The sequence below is a fragment of the Dipodomys ordii genome, unplaced genomic scaffold (assembly GCF_000151885.1).
Source record: "Dipodomys ordii isolate 6190 unplaced genomic scaffold, Dord_2.0 Scaffold33, whole genome shotgun sequence".
Classification (NCBI taxonomy): domain Eukaryota; kingdom Metazoa; phylum Chordata; class Mammalia; order Rodentia; family Heteromyidae; genus Dipodomys; species Dipodomys ordii.
Genome location: NW_012267249.1, coordinates 5,257,939 through 5,280,980, shown reverse-complemented (window position 1 = coordinate 5,280,980; position 23,042 = coordinate 5,257,939). Strand labels below are relative to the sequence as shown.

General features: G+C 40.7%; 1 protein-coding gene across 2 annotated transcripts in view; it reads right to left on the bottom strand.

Moving 5' to 3' along the window:
• The window catches only part of St3gal3 (ST3 beta-galactoside alpha-2,3-sialyltransferase 3), a 191,333-nt gene that overhangs the window by 133,583 nt on the left and 34,708 nt on the right, over window positions 1-23,042 (bottom strand). For both annotated transcript variants that reach the window (XM_013017021.1, XM_013017022.1), the window contains exon 2: window positions 19,924-20,068. In XM_013017021.1, the coding sequence (XP_012872475.1) occupies window positions 19,924-20,065 (142 nt within the window). In that variant the 5' untranslated portion in view covers window positions 20,066-20,068. The remainder of the gene's footprint in view (window positions 1-19,923; window positions 20,069-23,042) is intronic.

The window sequence follows — 23,042 nt, the reverse complement described above, 5'->3', positions numbered from 1 at the left end:
AAAAAAAAAAAAAAACACAGGGAAAGTTTATATATCTTTCTGCTATTGGTTGTGTGCTTAATTCCATTTGTGGTCAGAAAACTTAAGGGCTATCAATTCTGTAAAACATGTTGAGTCATGTTTATGTACATTCTGTGACTTCCTCGGAACTTACCAGATAAACTTTTTGTGACATGTATAGACCTTTGTGACCAGTCACTACTCACTCACCAGTAAGTACCAGCCCCCATCTATACGCTTGCCAGACACACCAGTCTTCTCTGAGGTTTCATATGCTATACTCTTTTGCTCGACCCTTATCTACCCTCTGTCAGAAATACCTGCCTGCTGAATTCTGCTCTTCCTGTCCTTTTCTCCTCAGGGTGGATATCACTGTTACCAGAAAGTCTTTCAGGCTTTCTCTTCATACCTTTACCTTCTCAGTTGGTAAAGTGCTGGCCAGTTGGTATCCCTAAACATGTGACTCACATTCACAATTTATCTTACACAAAGTTCCAGAAGTTATCTCCGAAAGTGCAAAGCTGATCATATTTTTTTGGGGGGGAGGAGTGGGGGGTCCGGTCGTGGGGCCTGGGCGCTGTCCCTCAGCTCTTCAGCTCAAGGCTAGTACTCGACCCCTTGAGCTACAGCGCCACTTCTGGCTTTTTTCTTTTTGCTTATGTGGTGCTGAGGAATCGAACCCAGGGCCTCTTGCATGCAAGGCAAGCGCTCTACCACTGAGCCACCTTCCCAGCCCTGATCATATTTCTCTAGTGCTTAAAAACCTTTCATCAAGCTTGCACCAATGCTTCCTGCCTGTAATCCTAGCCACTCAAGAGGCTGAGATCCAAGGGATAAAGCCAGCTGAGCAGAATCCAGAGATCCCATATACAATTTACCAGCAAAATGATGAACTAAAGGGATGGCTCAAGTGGTAGAGCACTAGATAAACAAACAAGCTAAATGAGTGCGAGGTCCTGAGTTCAAACTCTGGTTCTAGGGGGAAAAATCCTTTCAGCAGCCTCTCCCCACTCAGAATCAAACTCAGCATTCCACACAAGAATGGCCAAATCCGTATTTCTCACCGTCTCACTTTGCAACTCAAGTCCAGGCTTGCTTCATCTCTTCCATGAGGTCTTTCCTATTCCTCTCCTGCAACTCAGTGTCTCCATGCAGGAGAATTTCCTTCATCTTTTTTTTGGGGGGGAGGGTGGGGGGAGGATGGGCAGAACTTGAGTATTGAACCCACGGCCTCTTGCTCTATAACTTGGGTCTCACACACTGTGTGTGTGTGTGTGTGTGTGCGTGCGTGCGTGTGTGTGTGTGTGTGTGTTGGTTTTGGGATAGGGTCTATGATAACTTTGTCTGGGCTTGTCTCTAACTTAAGACCCTAATGCCTCCATCTGGCAAGTAGCTGGGATTACAGATAGCCATGTACCATTATATCTGGCTCCTCCATCAGTTTTAATTGTTATTTTCTATTTAAATTACACATAAGGATGACTGTTGGCCTATTCAAAGATTGGTTAGCACCTAAGTTCTGTGTAACCCCTTATTTTAACGTATCTTACACCTGTTGTACTTAATTTTTAAAAACTGTGTCTTACCTAATCAGACAATAATTCCTTAAAAAGTAGGGGCCATCTCTAATATAATTTTGATTTAAAAATTGAAACAAATTAGTCTTGCTGGGCACCGGTGTCTCACGCTAGCTACTCAGGAGGCTGAGATTTGAGGATCGCGGTTCAAAGCCAGCCGGGGCAGGAAAGTCCCTGAGACTCTCATCTCCAATAAACCACTAGAAAACCAGAAGTGGCGCTGTGGCTCAAACGGTAGAGCGCTCGCCTTGAGCTGAAGAGCTGAGGGACAGCGCCCAAGCCCAGAGTTCAAGCCCCACGACTGACAAAAAAGTAATAATAATCTTGATATTAAATATTACTATCCAAGTCACAGGGACTTTTAAAAATTATATTAGTAGGTAGATACAGCATAAACCTGCTGAGGGAATGAGGGTGCACAATCTGTAATTTTAAATTCTAGGCACGCAAGCAGAAATTCCAAAATTCTAAAAGATGCCTCTGTGTTCTGTCAATTCTCCTTTACACACAAGTCCAGAATACCACATTTCCATCGTCTGCCCATTATGGGTAAGAACTTTCCATGGCCTATCCACATTAGACCTAAACTCCATATCCAACACTAGGGTCTCTATAACCTGACTCTATCTACAATTTCACTTCTCTCTGCCTCCTATATTCCTTCATATTCCACCGAAGTTTCCAAAATACTTGCATCCTTCTACCTGAAGCTCTTCTCTGAGGTCCCAAATGTCCCACCCCTTGCTGAGAGCATACCTCTTTCTCAAAGCCTTCATGGTGCTTACAAAATTGTTTCTGCAACACTTCAGGAGTTCACCCTGTCTTACTTTCTATGAATCTCAGCTTTGGGTCTGCAAACTTGTCAGGCTCAGATGCTTCTTTCCCTGTGTGTCCCACAATATACAGAAGGACCTAAGTAAGAAGCTGCCTTTGGCAGTAATCCTCCTTGAGTGACAGAAAAAGTAACTGATATGTCTTCTTGGCCTCTCTTCCTCCAACCCAGCTCCTTGGGTGGTATTTAGATAAACCCAGCAAGGAGCTGTCAGCACTACTTGTATGAATAGCTCCTTGTAATCTAAGACCTATGTCACTATGCTAAAGACATTCCTACTGTGGCTCAGAGAAAGAGAAGAGCTAGTTTTCATAGCTTCATTACAGTATTGGAGTGTCTCAATTTAAACACATTCAGAGTGCTAGGAATGTGGCTTAGTGGCAGAGTACTCACCTAGCATGCATAAAGCCCTGGGTTCGACTCTTCAGTACCACATAAATAGAAAAAGACGGAAGTGGCGCTGTGGTTTAAGTGCTAACCTTGAGCACAGAGAGGCTCAGGGACAGTGCTCAGGCCCTGAATTTAAGTCCCAGGACCAGCAAACAAACACACACACACACTTCAAATCATTTTGTGTCTTTTTACTTTTCCAAAGCAAAGATTCTAAGCAATATATTCTTTCTTTCTATCCTTTTGCTCTGGTAAGATTTAACTTTCCTCTGTTTAAAAAATATCTCTAGGTAAACTGGGCGGTGGTGGTTCATGTCTATAATCCTAGCTACTCTGAGGCTGAGATCTAAGGATCACAGTTCAAAGACATCTCAGACAGGAAAGTCCATGAAGACACATCTCTAATAAACTACTCAGAAAAAGCCTGAAGTGCTGCTGTGGCTCAAGTGGTAGAGCCTTAGCTTTGAGCTTTGAGAAGCTCAAGGATAGTGCCCAGGCCCAGAGTTCAAGCTCCAGGATCAGCCAAAATAAAACAAATAAAAAATCTCCAGGTAAATAAAACTATGCTATTAAGATGATGACAGTGTAAGTTTTATTAATTCTGGGGAATCTAAAATATTGTTTTTCAGGTTCTCTGGTTTATCAGAGTTGTGATGAAATTGAGTTGCACCAGAACTATGAATGATGCAATATGTAAGCAGTCAGGCCACATGTCCTTCCGGGGCAGTAGGACTGAATTCTGATTGGTAGAAGGTGGACTGCATGAAGCACATAATTCTATATGTCTACCCAGATCTCCCACAAAATTCACTGTCTTCCCACTGCTTCTCCTCTAAGAAAGCTCAATCAGAAGACTCAGTGGAGGACTCCAGGCCCCAGGGACAGCAGGGTCATTAGATGGAAGGAATCTGTGGCCTCAAATTAATTAGGGAGAACAAAACCTTCACTAATTTCACAGATCTGTACCTGATTAGAATAGGAGAGAAACAAACTTCTGTGTTAAACTACTGACATTTGGGGGTTGTTATTGTGAGGCCATCCAGACTAAAATGATAATATGCTGAATTCCTAATTGTTCCTAAGTCTTACTTTTAAGGAATTCTATCTAAAGCCATGCCCTGTAGTTTGGTTATGGTTTGTCCCTCACTGGTTCATGTGCTGAAAGACTGATTTCCAACATAATGGAATTGAAAGGTAAGGTGGTAAGAGCTTTAGAGATAGGCCTTAGTGAAAAGTAGTTAGATGAAGAGGGCACCAAGGGGTTGGATTTGTTAATATGACAGCAGCTGTTATAAAGCAAGTTTGGGTTCCTTAGCTCATTCTTGCTTCCTCTCTCTCCATGTGATGCCATTCAGTATATTGTAACACAACCAGGGGGTTCTTGTCAGACACTAGCACCATGCTATTTGGACTACTGGCCACCAGAACCATGACCTATATTTCTTTATGTAGAATACAGCATTAGGTGTTTTCTCATAGCAACACAAAGGAACTAAGTTACCAAAACCTTACTATTTTTCCTTCAAGTGACTTGTCACTCAGAATCCATCATCAAGAAATAATGGGCTCATCACCTGTTGTACTTGATTTTGGTACCCTGAATCTTGTAAATACATATGTCTAATCTGGGGAGGGGAAGAGGAATAACAAAACGCTGAAACAAGGACACAAGATGACCCATTTCAGGGCTGGGAAGGTGGCTCAGTGGTAGAGCGTTTGCCTTGCATGTATGAGGCCCTGGGTTCAATTCCTCAGCACCACATAATCAAAAAGAAAAAAGCTGGAAGTGGTGCTGTGGCTCAAGTGGTAGAGCGCTAGCCTTGAGCTGAAGAGCTGAGGGACAGCGCCCAGGCCCAGAGTTCAGGCCCCATGACCGGACCCAAAAAAAAAGATGACCCATTTCAACAAGGGTACCCACAGGACAGTATACTGGAAATGAACTTTACAACTTTGGGGTGTGGGGGAGAAGTGGGGGAGGTAGGGGAGGGAAGGGATAGTGGGGTAACAACAAGGAAGGGATGGGTAACAATGATCCACAAGGAAAGTACTCATTGCCTTATTCATGTTACTGTAACCCCTCTGTACAGCATCTTTACAATAAAATAAAATTTAAAAAAAGAAATAAAGGTCTTACTCCCCAGTTTCTGGATCATAGTGGACACAGCAAGCATGTTATTGTCAGCCCTCTTAGCTGAAGTGCACTGCCTGCCCCTTCCTGGGGCAGACCTCATTCAACAACAAGTGTTATCTAGTGACTTGTCAGAGGAACTATAAAGGCACAGCTCTGGTTTGGAAGGGCCATCCCTTCTCCATAGTCACCATAGGGTAGACTATGGACTTTAATCAGACTGAATCACAAGTTGACTTCTTCCTCTGTAAAATCTTGTTTTCTCTTATTTTCCTTCCAGTACTGATCCCATAAGCACTCCCTAGTAAGTGTTTCATATACTGTTCTGTCAGTTTTCTTCCTTTGGATCTCAGCCTGGCACTGTTCCTTAGTGCAATAGCATGATGCCCAACTCTAGCATGACACTATACTTCCCCATCAAAACAAAGTCACAATGGAATAGAAGCTTTAAAACTGAAAATTAAAGTTTTCAAAGTTGATTATACTATTAAAATACTATTTGCAAGAAGAAAACAAGGCCCTCTGAGAAAAGTACCTTGAAATTAATCTGAAGAAAATACTACCACCTTTCTTGTAATCAAGCAAAGCCATTATTAAATATAAGAGTTTTGTTTGGATTATCTCACTGAATAAAATTTAGGCTTAAACCGGATGCTCATGGCTCATGCTTGTAATCCTAGCTACTCCAGAGGCTGAGGATTGCAGTTCAAAGCGAGCCCAACATGAAAGTCTGTGAGACTCTTATCTCCAATTAACCACTAGAAAACCAGAAGTTGCACTGTGACTCAAAGTGGTAGAGTGCTAGCCTTGAATGAAAAAGCTGAGGGACAGTACACCACAACTGAGTTCAAGCTCCACAATTGACAAAACAAAAACCAAAAAACAAAGCAAGCAAACAAACAAAACCTTAGGCTTATAGAAAGTAAACAAACTACCCAGAGTTGCAGAAACAGTTCTCAATGTTGGGCAGTGAAGACTCTAAAGCTTTGACTCTTATGTTCTATTATGCTACAGTGCTTCTAGTGTCTTGTATATATTATGTAAGCTCAGAGATAAATTACTAAAACTATTACACTAGGTAATCTTCAGGAGAAAAAAAGGAGGGCAAAAAAAGATTCTAAAACCTACATTCTTTCTTCTCACCCCTTTTGCCTCCTCAGATGTCTTAGATAACTGGCTCTTCTTTCCAGATGCATGAAAGACTGACTATCCTATGCAGAAATTGGCAAGAAGTAACATCCAGCACTAGCCTGTGCTGTGGCAACCTAAAGGCTCTTCTGCCCTCTTGTGGCTCAGAACAAATGCTACATATAAAAGCTCCACACAAAGCTGAAATACCATATAAAGGCACTTGGCCACCAAGCTCAAAACAGCAGGAGGAGGCAACTCATATTGGCTCAAAGCAAAGCAGATTTAATAACCTGAAATTTATTTTGCCACTCTTCAATGCCAACTATTGCTGATAACAAGAAAGCTCATAATAATGTACTAGAACTCAGAAAAAAAGACCTGCATTTTGTATAACAAGAAATATAATAATCAGCTACATCCATTTAGAATAATGATAAAAGCATAAAACATTCTAGGACTCAAACAAAACTTCTTGTTTCTTATACCTAGTGAAACACTTTATAAATCTTTTCATATCAACATACATAGAGCTTCCTAATTCTTCAGTTACAGAGCTGTTACTGGATGGGGAAACTAATTCATTTAGTTTGTCCTTCACTAGTGAACACTAATTTCTTCCTAAGATTTGCTATTAAAAAAAAAAAATCCTAGCCAGGCACAGTAGCTCATGCCTGTTAATCCACCTACTCAGCCAGGGTAAGAAAGTCCAGAGACTCTTATCTCCAATAAACTACCAAAAAGCTGGAAGTTGAGCAGCAGCTTAAGTGATAGAGCACTAGCCTTAAGCAAAAAAGCTCAAGGACAGTGCCTAGGCCTTTACTTCAAGCCTCAGGAACAGCACAAAACAAATAAACAAACCTACAGCCTAGTCCTTGAGGTTCATACCCATAATCCTAACTACTTAGGAGGCTGAAAATGTCAAAAAAAAAAAAAAGTCGACATTTCTATATCTAATTAACCAATAAAAAGCAAAGCTGGAGATTTTTTTTGGCTCTAGTGGCAGAACACCAGTAGTAAACAAGAAAGCCAAGGGAGAGCTTAAGGTCCTAAATTCAAACTTGTACCAGCACACACACAGAGAACAATAGCAACAACAACAACAAAACCAACAATGCTGTAGAGATCCAGCACAGTGGCTCACATCCATAATCCTGGCTACTCATGAGTGAGAGACTGGGAGAATCATGGTTCAAAGCCAGCCAGTTAGCCTCTGTCTCAACCAACAAGCCCTGGTATCCCAGCTATTTAGGAAGCCATATGTAGACAACAGAAAAATAAATAAAGCAAAAAAGGGCTGGACTAGGGACATGGCTGACATAGTAGGGTTCCTATCTAGCAAGTGTAAAGGCCCTGAGTTCAAACCTCAGCACACAAAAAAATCCACACAAAACTGCAATGTTGCAGAGAGTAATTCTGTGCAAAAATCCAGTAGCTCATGCCTGTAATCCTAGCTACTCAGGAGGCTGAGATCTGAGGATCACCGTTCAAAGCCAGCCTGGGCAGGAAAGTAGTCCGTGAGACTCTTATCTCCAATAAACCACCAGAAAACTGGAAGTGGCACTGTGGCTCAAGTGGTAGAGTACTAGCCTTGAGCTGAAGAGCTCAGGAACGATGCCCAGGCCCAGAGTTCAAGTTCAAGCCCCACAACGGACAAAAAAAAAAATCCCTGTGGATGAATTCTTGGAGCAGAGATGTTAAGTGGGATATACATGTTTCTGCATGGGATATACATGTTTTTGCATGACTTACCCCTTGAAATTTTCCTTCTCCTGCCTTACTGTCTGTTCCTTGTTAGATTTCTTCCCACCCCATCCTGCTTACCCTTAGTTGTCAAGGAATTTGGCTTTTCTTCCTAAATCTCCATTCTCTCCCCACCACTGCCATCTTCTTCTGTCTCCCCACTGTCAGTTTTCTTACAAACATATATGCAAATCTAGATGCTATATATATGCACAATTTCCCACACCCTCATATATAAATCGTAGCTAAATGGAAGCAGAACAATTTGGTTTTTGTTGCTGTTGTTGTTTGGCCAGTCCTGGGGCTTGAACTCAGGGTCTGGACACTGTCCCTGAGCTTCTTTTGCTCTACACCATATGAGCCACAGCAACACATCTGGCTTTTTCTGTGTATCTGGTACTGAGGAATTGAACCCAGGGCTTCATGTATGCTAGGCAAGCACTCTACCACTAAGCCACATTCCCTGCTGCTATCAAGCAGCAATTCTCAAGGAGGAAAAACTAGCCCCAAACATTTCAACTTCTAGTTGAGTTCTTTTGCCAGACAAGTGTGATGAACTCACAGGGGAAGATAGGGTTGAAAGTACCATCTCCCAGCCTAGTCTACTGTTTCAGAAGGCCTCACAAAGTAGCGATGAATTAATTTAAGGGCCAGAAGGAAGGACAGATTACAGAGGCCAATAGGTAAAATAAGATCTTTGGCAGCTGAGGTTATTTATTACTTACAAAGGTTTTTTTTTCTTTCCTTAATTCAGTCATTCTCTTTCTTTCTTTCCTTCTCTTTTTTGCACAAAACTGGCGTTTGAATTTGCTAAATTGGCACTCTGACACTTGATTCTGTCTCCCTCTCTCTTTCTCCCTCCCTCCTCTTTCCTTTCCTCCTTTGCTTTCTTTCCTTTGCCTTCTCTTTTTCAGTAGCATTACTTTAAAGCAAGTCTCATACAAACAACAAGTGCATGAAAAAATGTCTGACAACACTGATCATCAAGGAAATGCAAATCAAATCACAATGAGATATAATCTCACTCTATAGAGCCATTGTTACCAAAAAGACAAAAGATAACAAGTGTTGGCAAGGATGTTGAGAAAAGGGATCTCTTGTACATTATTGCTGGGAATGTAAATTCCCACATACATTATGGAAATCAGCGTAGAAGCTTCTCAAAAATCACAAATAGGAACAGCATATGATCCAGCAGTCCCTCTCCTGGATATAGGCCTATCGAAAGGAAATGAAATCAGTACTTTGAAGAGCCATGTACCCTCTCAGGCTCATTACAGTATTATTCACAATAGGCACGAAAGGAAGCAACCTAAGTGTTCACCAACTGATAAATAGATAAGGAAATTCTAGTATGTAAACATAAGGCATAGTACTTAGCCATAAAATCCTGTTTTTTTTGTGACAATATGAGTAATAGTGGAGATACTATGTAAAATAAGCCAGGCACAGAAAGACAAGTACATTATCTCACTAATTTGTGGAATTCAAAGACACTGCTCTCATAGAAATTGAAAGAAGCTGAGAAGAAGCTGATTACATGCTTAAAATCCCAGCATTTGGGAGGCTGAGGCAGGAGTATCACAAGTTCAAGGCTAGCTTGAGGCTACGTAGTAAGTTCCAGGCCAACATGGGTTATATAATGAGACCTTATCTCAAAATAATAAAAATTCAAATTTAAATGAAATAAAATTAAGAAGAGTAGAAGCTGGGTGCTGGTGGCTCATGCCTGTAATCCTAGCTACTCAGGAGACTATTAGCTACTCATGATTAAAGATCATGTTTTGAAGCCAGCCTAGGCAGGAAAACCTGTGAGACTCTTATCTCTAATTAACCAACAAAAAACAAAAGCTGGAAGTAGAGCTGTGGCTCAAGTGGTAAAGCTCAGGAACAGCATCTAAGCCTTGAGTTCAAGCCCCAGAACTAGTACACATACACATACACTGGGCACTGGTGGCTCATGCTTGTAATCCTAGCTACTCAAGAGCTGACATGAGGATCAGAGTTTAAAGTCAGACTCTTATTTCCAATTTAAAAAAACTGGAAGTGGAGCTGTGACTCAAAATGGGAGAGCACTAGTCTACCACTAGCACTAGCCCTGGTCCTGAGTCCCATGACTGACAAAGAAGAAGAAAAAAAGAGTAAAATGGTGACTACCAGAGGTAAAGAGAGTAGAGAAGAGGAGAAATGAGGAAAGTTTAGTGGGTACTAAGTTACAGTTAGACAAGAATAAAAAGTTCTGGTGTGCTAGTATAGAGTATGGTGACTACAGATAACAATAATGGACTATAAATGTCAGAAAGCTAGGAGAAAAGATTTTGCAAGTTTTTGCCATGAAGAAGTGATAAATGGCCAAGCATTGTTGGCTCATATCTATAATCCTAGCTACCCAGGAGACTGAGATCCGAGGATCATGGTTTAAAGCCAGCCCAGGCAGGAAAGTCCATGAGACTCTTATCTCCAATTAACCACCAGAAAACCGGAAGTGGCGCTATAGCTCAAGTGGTAGAGTGCTCACCTTGAGCTGAAGAGCTGAGGGGCAGTGCCCAGGCCCACAGTTCAAGCCCCACGACCAAAAAAAAAAAAAGATAAATGTTTGTGACAATTCATAAATTTAACCTAATTATGCAAAATATACCACATACTGAAACATGTTATTCCATTAATAAATTTTCAAAATAAATTTAAACTTGATAAACCTCTCCAATCCATACCTGATTTTTTCAGTGATGTCATTGGGATATCACTGATTTGATGAGTTCTGCACATCTTCTGGTGTCTCATACTGATATATCAAAATATCACATTTGTTAATACACTATTGAACTTATTAGAAAAGTGTTTAAATATTGAGGTGTCATATCATAGCGGCAGATACAAGTTTTTCAGAGATCTAATTTTCACTGGATCTATTTTATCACTACAAAAAAAATTTTTTTAGTAATCTGTTTTCTTTGAAATGGCAGGCTCACTCCATTTCAGAAAAGAGGTCTGTCAAATATCCAAGCACAGGTAATGTAGTTTGTCTGTTAGTCATGTTTTCAAGTAAAAATGGTATTTCCAAAAGAGAAGCTAGCTCAATTTGCAGCCTCAATGATCACACAAGCGCTTTGCCTTCAGAAAACTTCGGTGTAGAGGAGTAGTGCTTCCTGTATACTTCCTATTTCACTGCCTCTAAATAAAACTACCTATATTCAAAGTAAACATTTAGTGAAACTGAATCTGTTTCATTAGTAACATTAAGTAAAACTGGCTTCTTAAATAGAGTGGGAGTGAGGGGGAGGCGGTGTGACATGTGTCTAGTTTCCCAGCTAGAGGGGAAGGATAGGAGGATCATGGTCCAAGTTGGTCTAGGCTTCAAGCAAAAACCACCTCCTTGGGCTGGGAAGATGGCTCGGTGGTAGAGCGCTTGCCTTGCATGCGTGAGGCCCTGGGTTTAACTCCTCAGCACCACATAAGCAAAAAGAAAAAAGCTGGAAGTGGCGCTGTGGCTCAAGTGGTAGAGTGCTAGCCTTGAGCTAAAGAGCTGAGGGACAGAGCCCAGGCCCAGAGTTCAGGCCCCACGACCAGACCAAAAAAAAAAAAAAAGTACTGTGATCAAACATTAAGAAAGCACTATTTCTACAAAAGATAGCTCTCTTGACAATGCTAATAGCTCATGCCTGTAATCCTAACTACTCAGGAGGCTGAGACCTGGAGGATTCCAAGAAAGAGACCAACAAATTTAGCAGCAGAAAATGGGTACATGAAAGGGGGTGAGGTCAAGGGAAGAGGGGTGGATGAATGAAGGGGGGATGGAGGGAGAATGCAGTGAAGAATTCATTGTATAAATTTGCCTTGTGAAGGTTAAAATGTGCTTGTGACTTTAAGTATCACTATCTCACAATACTGTGAAATTGGTGAAATTTATGTAATCAATCTCAATAAAAATTATTAAAAAGCAAAAATAAAAAAACAACCAAGTGAGAAGCCCCAGTATTGGTTAGTGTGCATGTGTGCACATACATACACAAAAGATAGCTTTCTGTGTTGCCCTGAGACACTACACCTAACAAGCAGACTTTTTTGGTTTAAACTAACAATGCATCAGATGTTAGTATTAGCCTTTTCCTTCAACATTATTATTTTTATTGACTTTCCTTTTTTCCTCATTATACTCTTCCTTGTATTAGTTATGGACTTTACACAAGTTTTCTTTTCTTGGGATAGAACAATCTTACCTGAACATTTATTAAACTATTATCTTATCATACTATCAAACAAGAGAAAATATTTCATTTCTTGCTGGATGCAGTGCCACATGTCCATTTGTAATCCCAGCACTTGGGAAGCTGAAACAAGAGGACTGCAAATACAAAGCCAGGCTGGGCTACATAGTGATCCAAATAAACCCAGGGCTCAGACATAACTCAGTGTTAGAGAGTATGCCTTGCATACCCAAGACCTGTTTTAAAAAATGAACTTTACTTCTTAATACTGTTTCTCAATTTAAATTCTCTCATTATGGGTAGGATAGCTCCATCCTTTTGTTTTTACGATGTCAAGTGTTGACTGGACAAGATTGCCTTTGGAAGAGGTATATGTTTATTTAGATTTTTACCACAAGTAGTCTTTTGTTTTTTTCAGACAGAGTTTTACTATCTAGCACAGGATGGTCTTAGGCTCCTGATCCTCCTGCTCAGCCTCACCAGTGTTAGGACTGCAGGTATGCACCCATGCCTGGATTTACCCATGTTTACCATTGTCTTTGCTCATTATTCCTTCCTGCATTTTCCTTCTGCAAGCTTACTCTTTGTATGTCCTTTATTGGTAGTGAACTTTCCTCAGTGTTTATCTCATTCTTAAATGATGGTTTCACAGAATTTAGGTTGACAGTTATTTTCTTTAAAAACAATAAAGTAGTTCACTGTCTTCTGGCTTTTATTGCTGCTCTTAAGAAGCCAACTATCAGTCTCAGTGTTGGAAGTGATCTTTTTTCAATGGCAGTTTTTTTAAACACCATTACCAAGTTATAATTAGTAGATAATAAACTGCTTCTATTCAAGTGTACAAACTTGCTGAATCTATATATTTATCAATATCTGTGACTATTCACAAACAGCTGTGAAATAATCATAACTAAGTGAATAAACACATGCATCAAAGCCTGTTTCCTCCTCCTTAAAACCCACTCTGTCCCTCCTTATACCTTATCCCATTCATATAACCCAAATCTGTTTTTTGTTTTGTTTGTGGTTCTGGGACCTTGAACTTGGGGTCCAGGCGCTGTCCTGATCTCTTTTATTCAAGTCTAGTGCTCTACCACTTTGAGCCATAGTGCCACTTCTGGTTTTCTGGTGGTTAACTGGAGATAAGTCTCCCAGCCAGATGGCGGATCACGCCTGTAATCCTAGCATCTCAATTGAATCCAACCCAGGCAGAAAAGTCTGTGAGACTCATCTCCAATAAACCACCAGAAAACCATGTCGTGTGGCTCAAAGTGGTAGAGTGCTAGCCTTGAGCACAAAGCAGCTCAATGATAGCACACAAGCAGATTTCAAGCCCTAGGACCAGCGAGCGAGAGAGCAGGAGAGCGAGCGAGACAGCAAGAGCTCAAGAGTGTCAGTCTCACGGACTTTTCTGCTCCAGCTGTCTTGAACCATGATCCTCAGATCTCAGCTTCCTAAGTAGCTAGGATTATAGGCATGAGCTACCAGTGCCCGGATTCAATCTGCTTTTTATCACAAAAAGTTTACTTTTTACAGACATATATATAAAGAATTATATATTGTATACTTAGGTTTTACTTCTTTCATTCAGCATAATTATTTTTAGATTCATGCATGTTATTTTGTATATCAACAGTTCATTTTCAAACACAAAAAAAATCCTCCACGCTGTTACACAAATGTAATTTAAGCCACAGATTGGAACCAGGTCTCATTATATAATCCAGGCTGGCTGATCCTCCTCCATCAGCCTCCCAAGCACCTGTTTTTCTAAAGAGCTAAAATTTTAGTTTTGACAAAGTTCAACTGGGGGAGGGAGGGCGGGTAAGGGGGGGGTAGCATTGAGATTTGAATTGGGGGCCTCATGCTTGCTTGACTGCTTGCTCACTCCACTGGCATTCTACCACTTAAGCCACACCTCACAGCTATTTTGGAGGAGTCTTAACATTCTGCTGGGGCTGGCTTCAAACTTTGATCTTCCAGATATCAGCCTCCTAAGTAGCTAGGATTATAGGTGTGAGAGAGTAGTGCCTAGCTCTAATTTATTAATTTTTAAATGCTTTTATGCCCCATTCAAGAAATCTTACCCACCTCAAGGTCACTAAGATTTCTCCCCTATATGTTGTTCCAAGAGTTTTACAGTTTTAAATGTACAATCCATTCCAAATAGATTTCATAAGGGTAGATATATAAGAGGCAGAGTTCATTTTTGTGTGTGTGCAACCACATACTATATGCACTGAGTTGCTTTGGCATAATTTGTCAGACATTTGCCCATACATGTGTGAATCTCTAACAAGACTGTTTTCCAGACCACTGACCTACATATGTCTACCTTTATACCAGCATCACTGTATCTTGATTAGTGTAGCTTTATAATAAATTTTGAAAGGAGGTAATGTAAATCCTTCAACTTGGTTCTTTTTCAAAATTCTTTTGACTATTTTAGGCTTTCTAGACTTTCATAAAATTTTAAAATCACTTGTCAATTTCTACCAAAAAAAGATAAGACAAAAACTCTAAGGTTTCTAGTATGTGAGTTGATATGTTAAATTTTAAAACAAGTTGGGGAGATGCAATATCTTAACACTAACATCTTCTTACACATAAATATGATATATCCATTTTGATATTATTTAATATTTCATAGCCGTGTTCTGTGGGATTCAGCAGACATGCTGGTCATTCTGCTTCCCAAGCACCATCGTCCTTATACGAGGTGAGATGTTCTCTTAATTATCATGAAACAATTATCCAAGCATACTAAGTTCCAGGGCTGGAATGTGGCTTAGTGGTAGAATGCAGTAACATACACAAAGCCCTGGGGTTAGATTCCTCAGTACCACATGAACAGAAAAAACTCGAAGTGGCACTGTGGCTCAAATGATAGAGTGCTAGCCCTGAGCAAAAAGAAGCTCAGGGACAGTGCCCAGGAACTGAGTTCAAGCCCCAGGACTGGTCAAAAAAAAAAATACTTAGTTCCATATCAAACCATACAGAAAATGTAAGTCAAGTCAGTTTTTGGTACAGTCTTCACCATTTCCTTTTCCTTTTCCACTTTTTTTTTTTTTGCCAGTACTGGGGCTTGAACTCAGGGCCTGGGCACTGTCCCTAAGCTTCTTTTGCTCAAGGGTAACTAGCACCCTGCCACTTGAGCCACAGTGCCACTTCAAACCCAGGGCTTCATGCATGCTAGGCAAGCACTCTACCACTAAGCCACAATCCCAGCCCTCACCTACTGTTTTTAATGTATGTGACTTTTAGTCATCTATTCTTGTTTGTTGTTTTTTTTTGGGTCCAGTCGTGGGGCCTGAACTCTGAGCCTGGGTGCTGTCCCTCAGCTCTTCAGCTCAAGGCTAGTGCTCTACCACTTGAGCCACAGTGCCACTTCCAGCTTTTTTTGCTTATGTGGTGCTGAGACATCGAACCCAGGGCCTCATGCATGCAAGGCAAGCGCTCTACCACTGAGCCACCTTCCCAGCCCAGTCATCTATTCTTTTAATACATTTTATAACACATAATTCTTCCTACTAACCTGAGGAATAATAAAATTGAATTAAGTGCCCAATTTGAAGAGTTTTGACAGACAAAGCCAATATCATAATCAATATACAGCTCATTTCCATAAATCTCAAAATCCTTTTAACTTCTGCAATCCATCCTTCGCTCTTTACCCCAATACTGATTTGCTTTTAAGTTACTATGGATTACTTCTATTGTAAATAAATGGAACCATACAGCATGTATTCTTTTATATCCAGTGTCTTTTGATCAGAATGAAGAGTTTGATATGCGTCACTTGGTCCCTTTATACTGCTCAACAGTATTATATATGCCACTTTTTGTTCATTCACTTGTTGACATCTGGGTTGTTTTCCAATTCAGGACTGTTAGGAACAAGGCAACTATCAGTATTTGAATATAGGTTTATGTTTGTTTGTGTTAGGGTTGGGGCTTGAATTCTGGGCCTGAGCACCATCCCTGAGCTTCTTTCAATCAAGGCAAGCACTTTAACGCTTGGGCTATAGTGCCACTTCCGGATTTTTTGAGTTTATTAAAGAGTCTCACTGAGTTTCCTGCCCAGGATGGCTTTGAACTGTGATCCTAAGATCACAGCCTACTCAGATGATCTGAGTAGTTAGGATTACAGGCATGAGCTACTGGCACCTGGCTGTATGCTCATCTTCTTAAGAAACTACCAGAATGACACAAAGTAGTGTTGCCATTTTGCATCTGCAATAGCAATGTGTGAGAATTTCTTTGGCTTCATATTCTTGCCAACAATTTGTTAACTTTTTTTTTCCGGGGTGAGGGGGTCAGTCGTGGGGTTTGAATTCTAGGCTTGGGCGCTGTCCCTCAGCTCTTCAGCTCAAGGCTAGCACTCTACCACTTGAGCCACAGCGCCACTTCCAGTTTTCTGAGTGGTTTATAAGATAAGAGTTCATGGAGGGACTGGGAAGGTGGCTCAGTGGTAGAGCGCTTGCCTTGCATGCCTGAGGCCCTGGGTTCGATTCCTCAGCACCACATAAGCAAAAAGAAAAAAGCCGGAAGTGACGCTGTGGCTCAAGTGGTAGAGCGCTAGCCTTGAGCTGAAGGACTGAGGGACAGCGCCTAGGCCCAGAGTTCAGGCCCCACAACCGGACCCAAAAAAACCCAACAAACAAACAAACAAAAAACAATGTCATTGCCTTCCCTCATTTTCCCTCAGTTTCCTCCTCCTGTCCCTTCCCACAAGTTACATGGTTCATTTTCTACATAGCATATAGTGAATATCATGACTGTATCTGTTTACCCTTCCTCCCTCCCTTTCTGTGCCCTCCTTAAAGAAAAAAAAGAAAAACAAAAAATCAGAGCAAGTCAGGCGCTGGTGGCTCATGCCTGTAATCCTAGCTACTCAGGAGGCTGAGATCTGAGGATCACGGTTCAAAGCCAGCCCAGGCAGGAAAGTCAGTGAGACTCTCGTCTCCAATAAACCACTGGAAAACCATAAGTGGCGCTGTAGCTCAAGCTGTAGAGCACTCACCTTGAGCCGAAGAGCTGAGGGACAGCGCTGAGGTCGAGTTTAAGCCCCACAACCAACAAAAAAAAAAAAGCAAAAAACAAACAACCCCCCGCCCCCCCCGCAAAAAAAAGCTTCTATTTCCTGAAATTCATTTCAATAAACAGTATTTTAAATGTTCAGTGAAGTTCTTCCCCTTAAGGGTATCTTCATTAGTCTGACTATACGTGAATGCCTAGAGTCCTGCCTAGGTTATTATGTCCAGTTATATTTTAGATCTAGCTTCCACATATGAGATAAAACATGTACACTCTCTCTGAGCTTGGCTTACCTCACTCAATATGATTTGTTCTAAATCTATTCATTTCTCTGCAAATGACATTATTTCATTTTTTCAAATGGATGAGTTTGCATTGTGTATATGTACCACACTTTACTGATCTACTCACTCATCTACTGAAGGGAATCTGGGCTATTTATACAATTTGGCTATTGTGAACATAACACAAGTTTTTAAAACAGAAAGTCAGAGTTTAATTCTAGTTTCCATAATTAATTGTGTAACCTCTACATTAGTTAAACCAAGTTTGCTCAACTGAAAAATAAAAACAATTGCACCTTCACAGAATTGTATTGAGAACTAAGTTAAAGCCAGGCACCAGTAATTCATGCCTGTTGTCCTAGTTATTCAGGAGGCCAAGATCTGTAGGACTGTGGTTCCTGTGCAGCAAGAAAGTCCTCAAGCATCCTATATTTCTAATTAACCAGCAAAAAAGAAAAAAAGAGAAAAAGAAAAGAGCTGAGAGGATACTAATGGCTCACACCTGTAATCCAGTTACTTGGGGAACTGAGAGGTGGAGGGTCATGGGTTAATGTCAGCTCAGGCAGAAAAGTACAAGAGATTCCATCTCCAAAATAACCAGTAAAAGGCTGGGCTGGAGATGTAGCTCAAGTGGTAAAGCATCACCAATGAACAAGCAAAGGCAAACAAGCACAAGGCCCTGAGTTTAAGCCTTAGTACTGACAAAAAAAAAAAGTGTGAATTGTCCAGTCTAACACACCGTGGGGCTTATTGAAACAAAAGGAGAACTGTACTCTGTGCATACATTTTCTATGAATGTTGAAGATACAGATGGATCCACTATCCTGAATATAAAGAAAGCCTCTAACTACAGGATTCTGTACTGACATAAATACTCCTTATCTTGGTAGTCTCCTTGATTTTATTTATTTACTTTTTAATTTTTTTTTGGCGGTCATGGGGCTTGAACTCTGGGCTTGGGCGCTGTCCCTGCGCTCTTCAGCTCAAGGCGAGTGCTCTACCACTTGAGCCACAGCACCACTTCTGGGTTTCTAGTGGTTTATTGGAGATAATAGTCTCAGGGACTTTCTTGCCTGGGCTGGCTTTGAACCGCGATCCTCAGATCTCAGCCTCCTGAGTAGCTAGGGTTACAGGTGTGAGCCACCGGCACCGGACTTTCCTTGATTTTAAAAATAAGTCAGTGCAGAGAAATTTGAATATACTCTTGGAACATGAAGTAGTTAGTGATATTTATAAGCTAGGCATTTAAGAAGCACTTCAACATTCTATATAAAACAATAAATTAAAAATATAGCATTATACTTTAAAATTTGGATCAAAACTACTTCTCCTTACTTAGACCATGTGAGAAATACCTGAACTACTTCCCAGGCACAGTTCCCATGTTAGGGCCTCAGTATAACAGCAAGCCAGTTGCCAGTGCCTCTTCCAACTCATTTTAACCTTGTAACTAACCTTATACTAGTAGACTAATTCTATTCTCTAGTGAGTTATATATGAGTTATATACACTGGTATCCAACAGTCATTTATAAAAGTAAACAAGTCACTGGGACTCATAATAGGTCACACAATATTTCCTACACCAAGTTCAAATTAAACAAAATATCCAAGAGAGAAACTATGTTATGTTTTTCTGTGTAAAACTTCAAACTATAGCCAAGAATAAATTGCATTAAGGTACATGCCAATCAATGTCAGTCCAACTGCAAGTCTGTGTCACAAAGGACACTGGATGAATTCAAGCCAAGCCAAAGGGCTTAAGTTATATGGGAAACATAGTAGTACATGAAACCAAAGGCTCAAATGGAAGAGTAGAATTAGAAATTAGTAGGTAGAGAAATAAAGCTAATAGTCCAGCTGCGATCAAGTTCAATACCAAAGGGCTATAAAGACAAGGTTTCTTTTGAGAAAATAAGATAAAAACAATATCAAATTGGAAATTCAAGGAAAAAGTAAGGATAAATGTGCTGAGGGCAGGGAAAAAAAAACTTCAATACCAAACCCTAAGGCAATAAATGGAGAATAAGAGTGGTAATGTCCTACAATAATTAAAAAAGGGCAAAAGCCTTCAAGAACAAGAAGTACAAGTTTTGTTTTGGGTTTTTTTTTTTGTTTTTTGTTTTTTTTGGTCAGTCATGGAGCTTGAACTCTGAGCTGTCCCTAAGGCTCTTCAGCTCAAGGAGAGTACTCTACCACTTGAGCCACAGTGCCACTTCCGGTTTTCTGGTGGTTACTGGAGATAAGAGTCTCATGGACTTTCCTGCCCAGGCTGGCTTTGAACCATGATCCTCAGATCTCAGCCTCCTGAGTAGCTAAGATTACAGGTATGAGCCACCAATGCCCAGCAAAGTATCATTTTTAATTGAAGAATAACACACACTCACTGAGTTCATAAAAGGAACTGAGAGATTTACCATGGCCTGCAGTTAAAAAAAAACAACAACAAAAAACATCAGATTTCTCAATCTATAGCTACTAAAATAGTAGTTAATTTCTAAGCTTAAGTCTCAGAAATGTCCTGGAAAGCATTGCAGCACAGGTAAGCCATGCTCCAGCAGGCCTTTTCTAGGATGGGCTAGAGTGACCATACTTACTGGAGTCCTCCCATTGGAGTAAGTGTAGCTTCCATGCAGAGTAATACAAAAATCCCAGTACTAAAAAGAGGCAAAGGGCTAGCAGCAGATTGCGCACAAATACCAAGAGTCCCATCTTCACATGATTTACAATTTCCGACATGACCTAAAAAAATAAAAATAAAAATCAGTCTTAAAAGAGAACATAATCATCTTATTGATATACTCTACTTTAAGAAGAAGTATCAGCCGGGCACTGGTGGCTTATCCTGTAATCCTAGTTATTCAGGAGGCTGAGATCTGAGGATCACGGTTCAAAGCCAGCCCGGGCAGGAAAGTCTATGAGACTCTTATCTCCAATAAACCATTAGAAAACCGGAAGTGGCGTTGTAGCTCAAGCAGTAGAGCGTTCGCCTTGAGCTGAAGAGCTGAGGGATAGCACTCAACCCGAGTTCAAGCCCCATGACCAACAAAAAAAAAAAAAAAGAAGAAGAAGAAGAAGTATCTATAGAGAGAAGTTCCAAACAAAGAGCAATCACTAAGCTTATGATATAGCATCTCCAGCCTGCTCATCTCAATCTCAAGGAACAGCTTCACCATGGCATAGCAACCAAGTGAGAAATCAGTGGCTACCCTTGTGTAACATCTGGCTTTAGCTTTTCTCCAGGTAAACTTATTTGCTTTTCAGGAAAGAATAATAACAAACGCAGGAAATAATCATTATAAACATACATGTCCTATACAGTTGTTGTCCAAATATATATGACACATTATTAGCTACAAAAGAGATATACTCCAATATAGTAATAGTTGGGGACTTCAATACTCCACTTTTCATCATTGAATAGATCATCTAGACCAAAAAGATCAACAAAGATCAGTCAACAAAGAAATATCAAAGAAACCAAAGGGACTTAACAGATGCTACAGATCATTTAACTCAGCTGCAGACTTTACATTCTTTTTTTTGTGTGTATTTATTTTTTCCGGTCGTGGGGCCTGAACTCTGGGCTTGGGCGCTGTCACTCAGCTCGTCAGCTCAAGGCTAGTGCTCTACCACTTGAGCCACAGTGCCATTTCCGGCTTTTTTCTTTTTGCTTATGTGGTGCTGAGGAATCAAACCCAGGGCCTTGAGCATGCAAGGCAAGTGCTCTACCACTGAGCCACCTTCCCAGCCCAGACTTTACATTCTTCTCATCAGTACATGTAATATTCTCCAGAATAGACTTTATGTTAAACAAAACAAACATGGTAAAAATGCCAACCAGCAAATTCTTTGGAGAGCAATTTAGAAATACTTACTGAAATTTAAAATATTCTTCCACCTTGACCAGTACTCCTGCCAATATCACTTTTCCCTTAAGTAACAGTGCAACAAACGGAGAAAATGACAAACAGGATTGTTCATGGCAACTCTGGTTATAAAAGCAAAATACTACAAACAGTTAAAATGCCTAATAACAATGGCATCAGCTGGGGTCTTGGCAGCAAACAGATGGTACATACAAAGAACTAAACTGAAGGAGGCTTAACAGCAGGATTTCTAAAACTGTCAGTAGAGCTAAAAAGAACTGACAAGGAATGATAACACAGACAGAGACTAGCAAAGGCAGGAGCTGAAGCCAGAAGGGCATCACTGGAGTCTGACAACAGCTGGCTGAAGAGAAGCTGGTCATCTGCACCATGGCCTCTACTAAAACCCTGGCAATAGGTAATATAGTCTGACCTCTCTCAAAACTTGCCCTCTCATCTCCTGTTGATGTCTGGTCAGCTGATCCCAAATGGAAGCCAGAGATCAAGGGAGCTCAGGTAATTCAATACAGAAGTCAGCCATTAGCATACTGAGCAAACAGGTGAATAATTCCTCAAGGGCAGGAGAATAAGTACAGAATATGATGTACCAATCAGACAGAATAAGGCACACCAGGTGCCGGTGGCTCACACCTGTAGTCCTAGCTACTCAGGAGGCTGAGATCTGAGGATTGAAGTTCAATGCCAGCCCAGACAGGAAAGTCCCCATGAGACTCTTATCTCCAATTAACCACTCAAAAACCGGAAGTGGCACTGTGACTTAAGTGGTAGAGCACTAGCCTTGAGCTGAATTGCTCAGGGACAGTGCCCAGGCCCAGAGTTCAGGCCCCACGATCAACAACAACAACAAAAAAGTATCTAGAGGAAAGGTATGTGTATGTGTAACCTTATACCAGCAAGAACAAATACAACAGTAACTTTAGAATTACGTAGATTTGGAACTGATGTTTTCAGCACCTATTTATTCATGTACTTATTTTTAATAAGTTTTTAGACAAACAAAAGTCAGAAGTATCATGACTGTATAGCTTGTCCAAACAAACTCCCCTGGAAACAATTAAAATATAGGGTATAAACAGCCTGCAAGTGATTCTGGAAAGCTTTTTTTTCCCTTTAAGAAGGGAATTGAAGCATTTCACAACAATTTCTGTCTTAAATGCAAATGTGATTTCTGATTTGTCACAGCCAGGCACTGACTACAACTCAGGGCTCTGGCACATTCAACAGTGAGTCAACAGTTATTGACATCAACTACAGAAGCAAGGCTGTACCAACCACCTTCCTACTTTCAATCTTTTCCATTAAGAAAACAATTCTATGAAGAGAGTAGGGCATCTTAAACTAAACAACAAAGAAAAATGTGACAAAAACATACATCATGTTTTATTTACTATCTGGTAAGCTCTCCTGCCTAAGCTTCCTAATAACTTAAATTACAAGTATATACCACCACATCTAGTCCTCACGAAAGTCTTGTTAACCCCACTACTTCCTCTAGCCAATTCTTACTTGTTCTTAAGTCTCCGCATAAAGCCTAATTCATTCCACAGATAAGTGTAATCTGTCTCCATACTTCAGGCTAAGACTCCCTGCCAGATATTCCCATAGCCCCTATATGCCCCATGGCATCTCATGACATACTTGCAATTTTTTAAGAATTTACAATTTAAGCCGGGCCCTGGTGGCTCACGCCTGTAATCCTAGCTACTCAGGAGGCTGAGATCTGAGGATCGTGGTTCAAAGCCAGCCTAGGCAGGAGAGACCGTGAGACTCCTATCTCCAATAAACCACCAGAAAACCGGAAGTGGCGCTGTAGCTCAAGTGGTAGA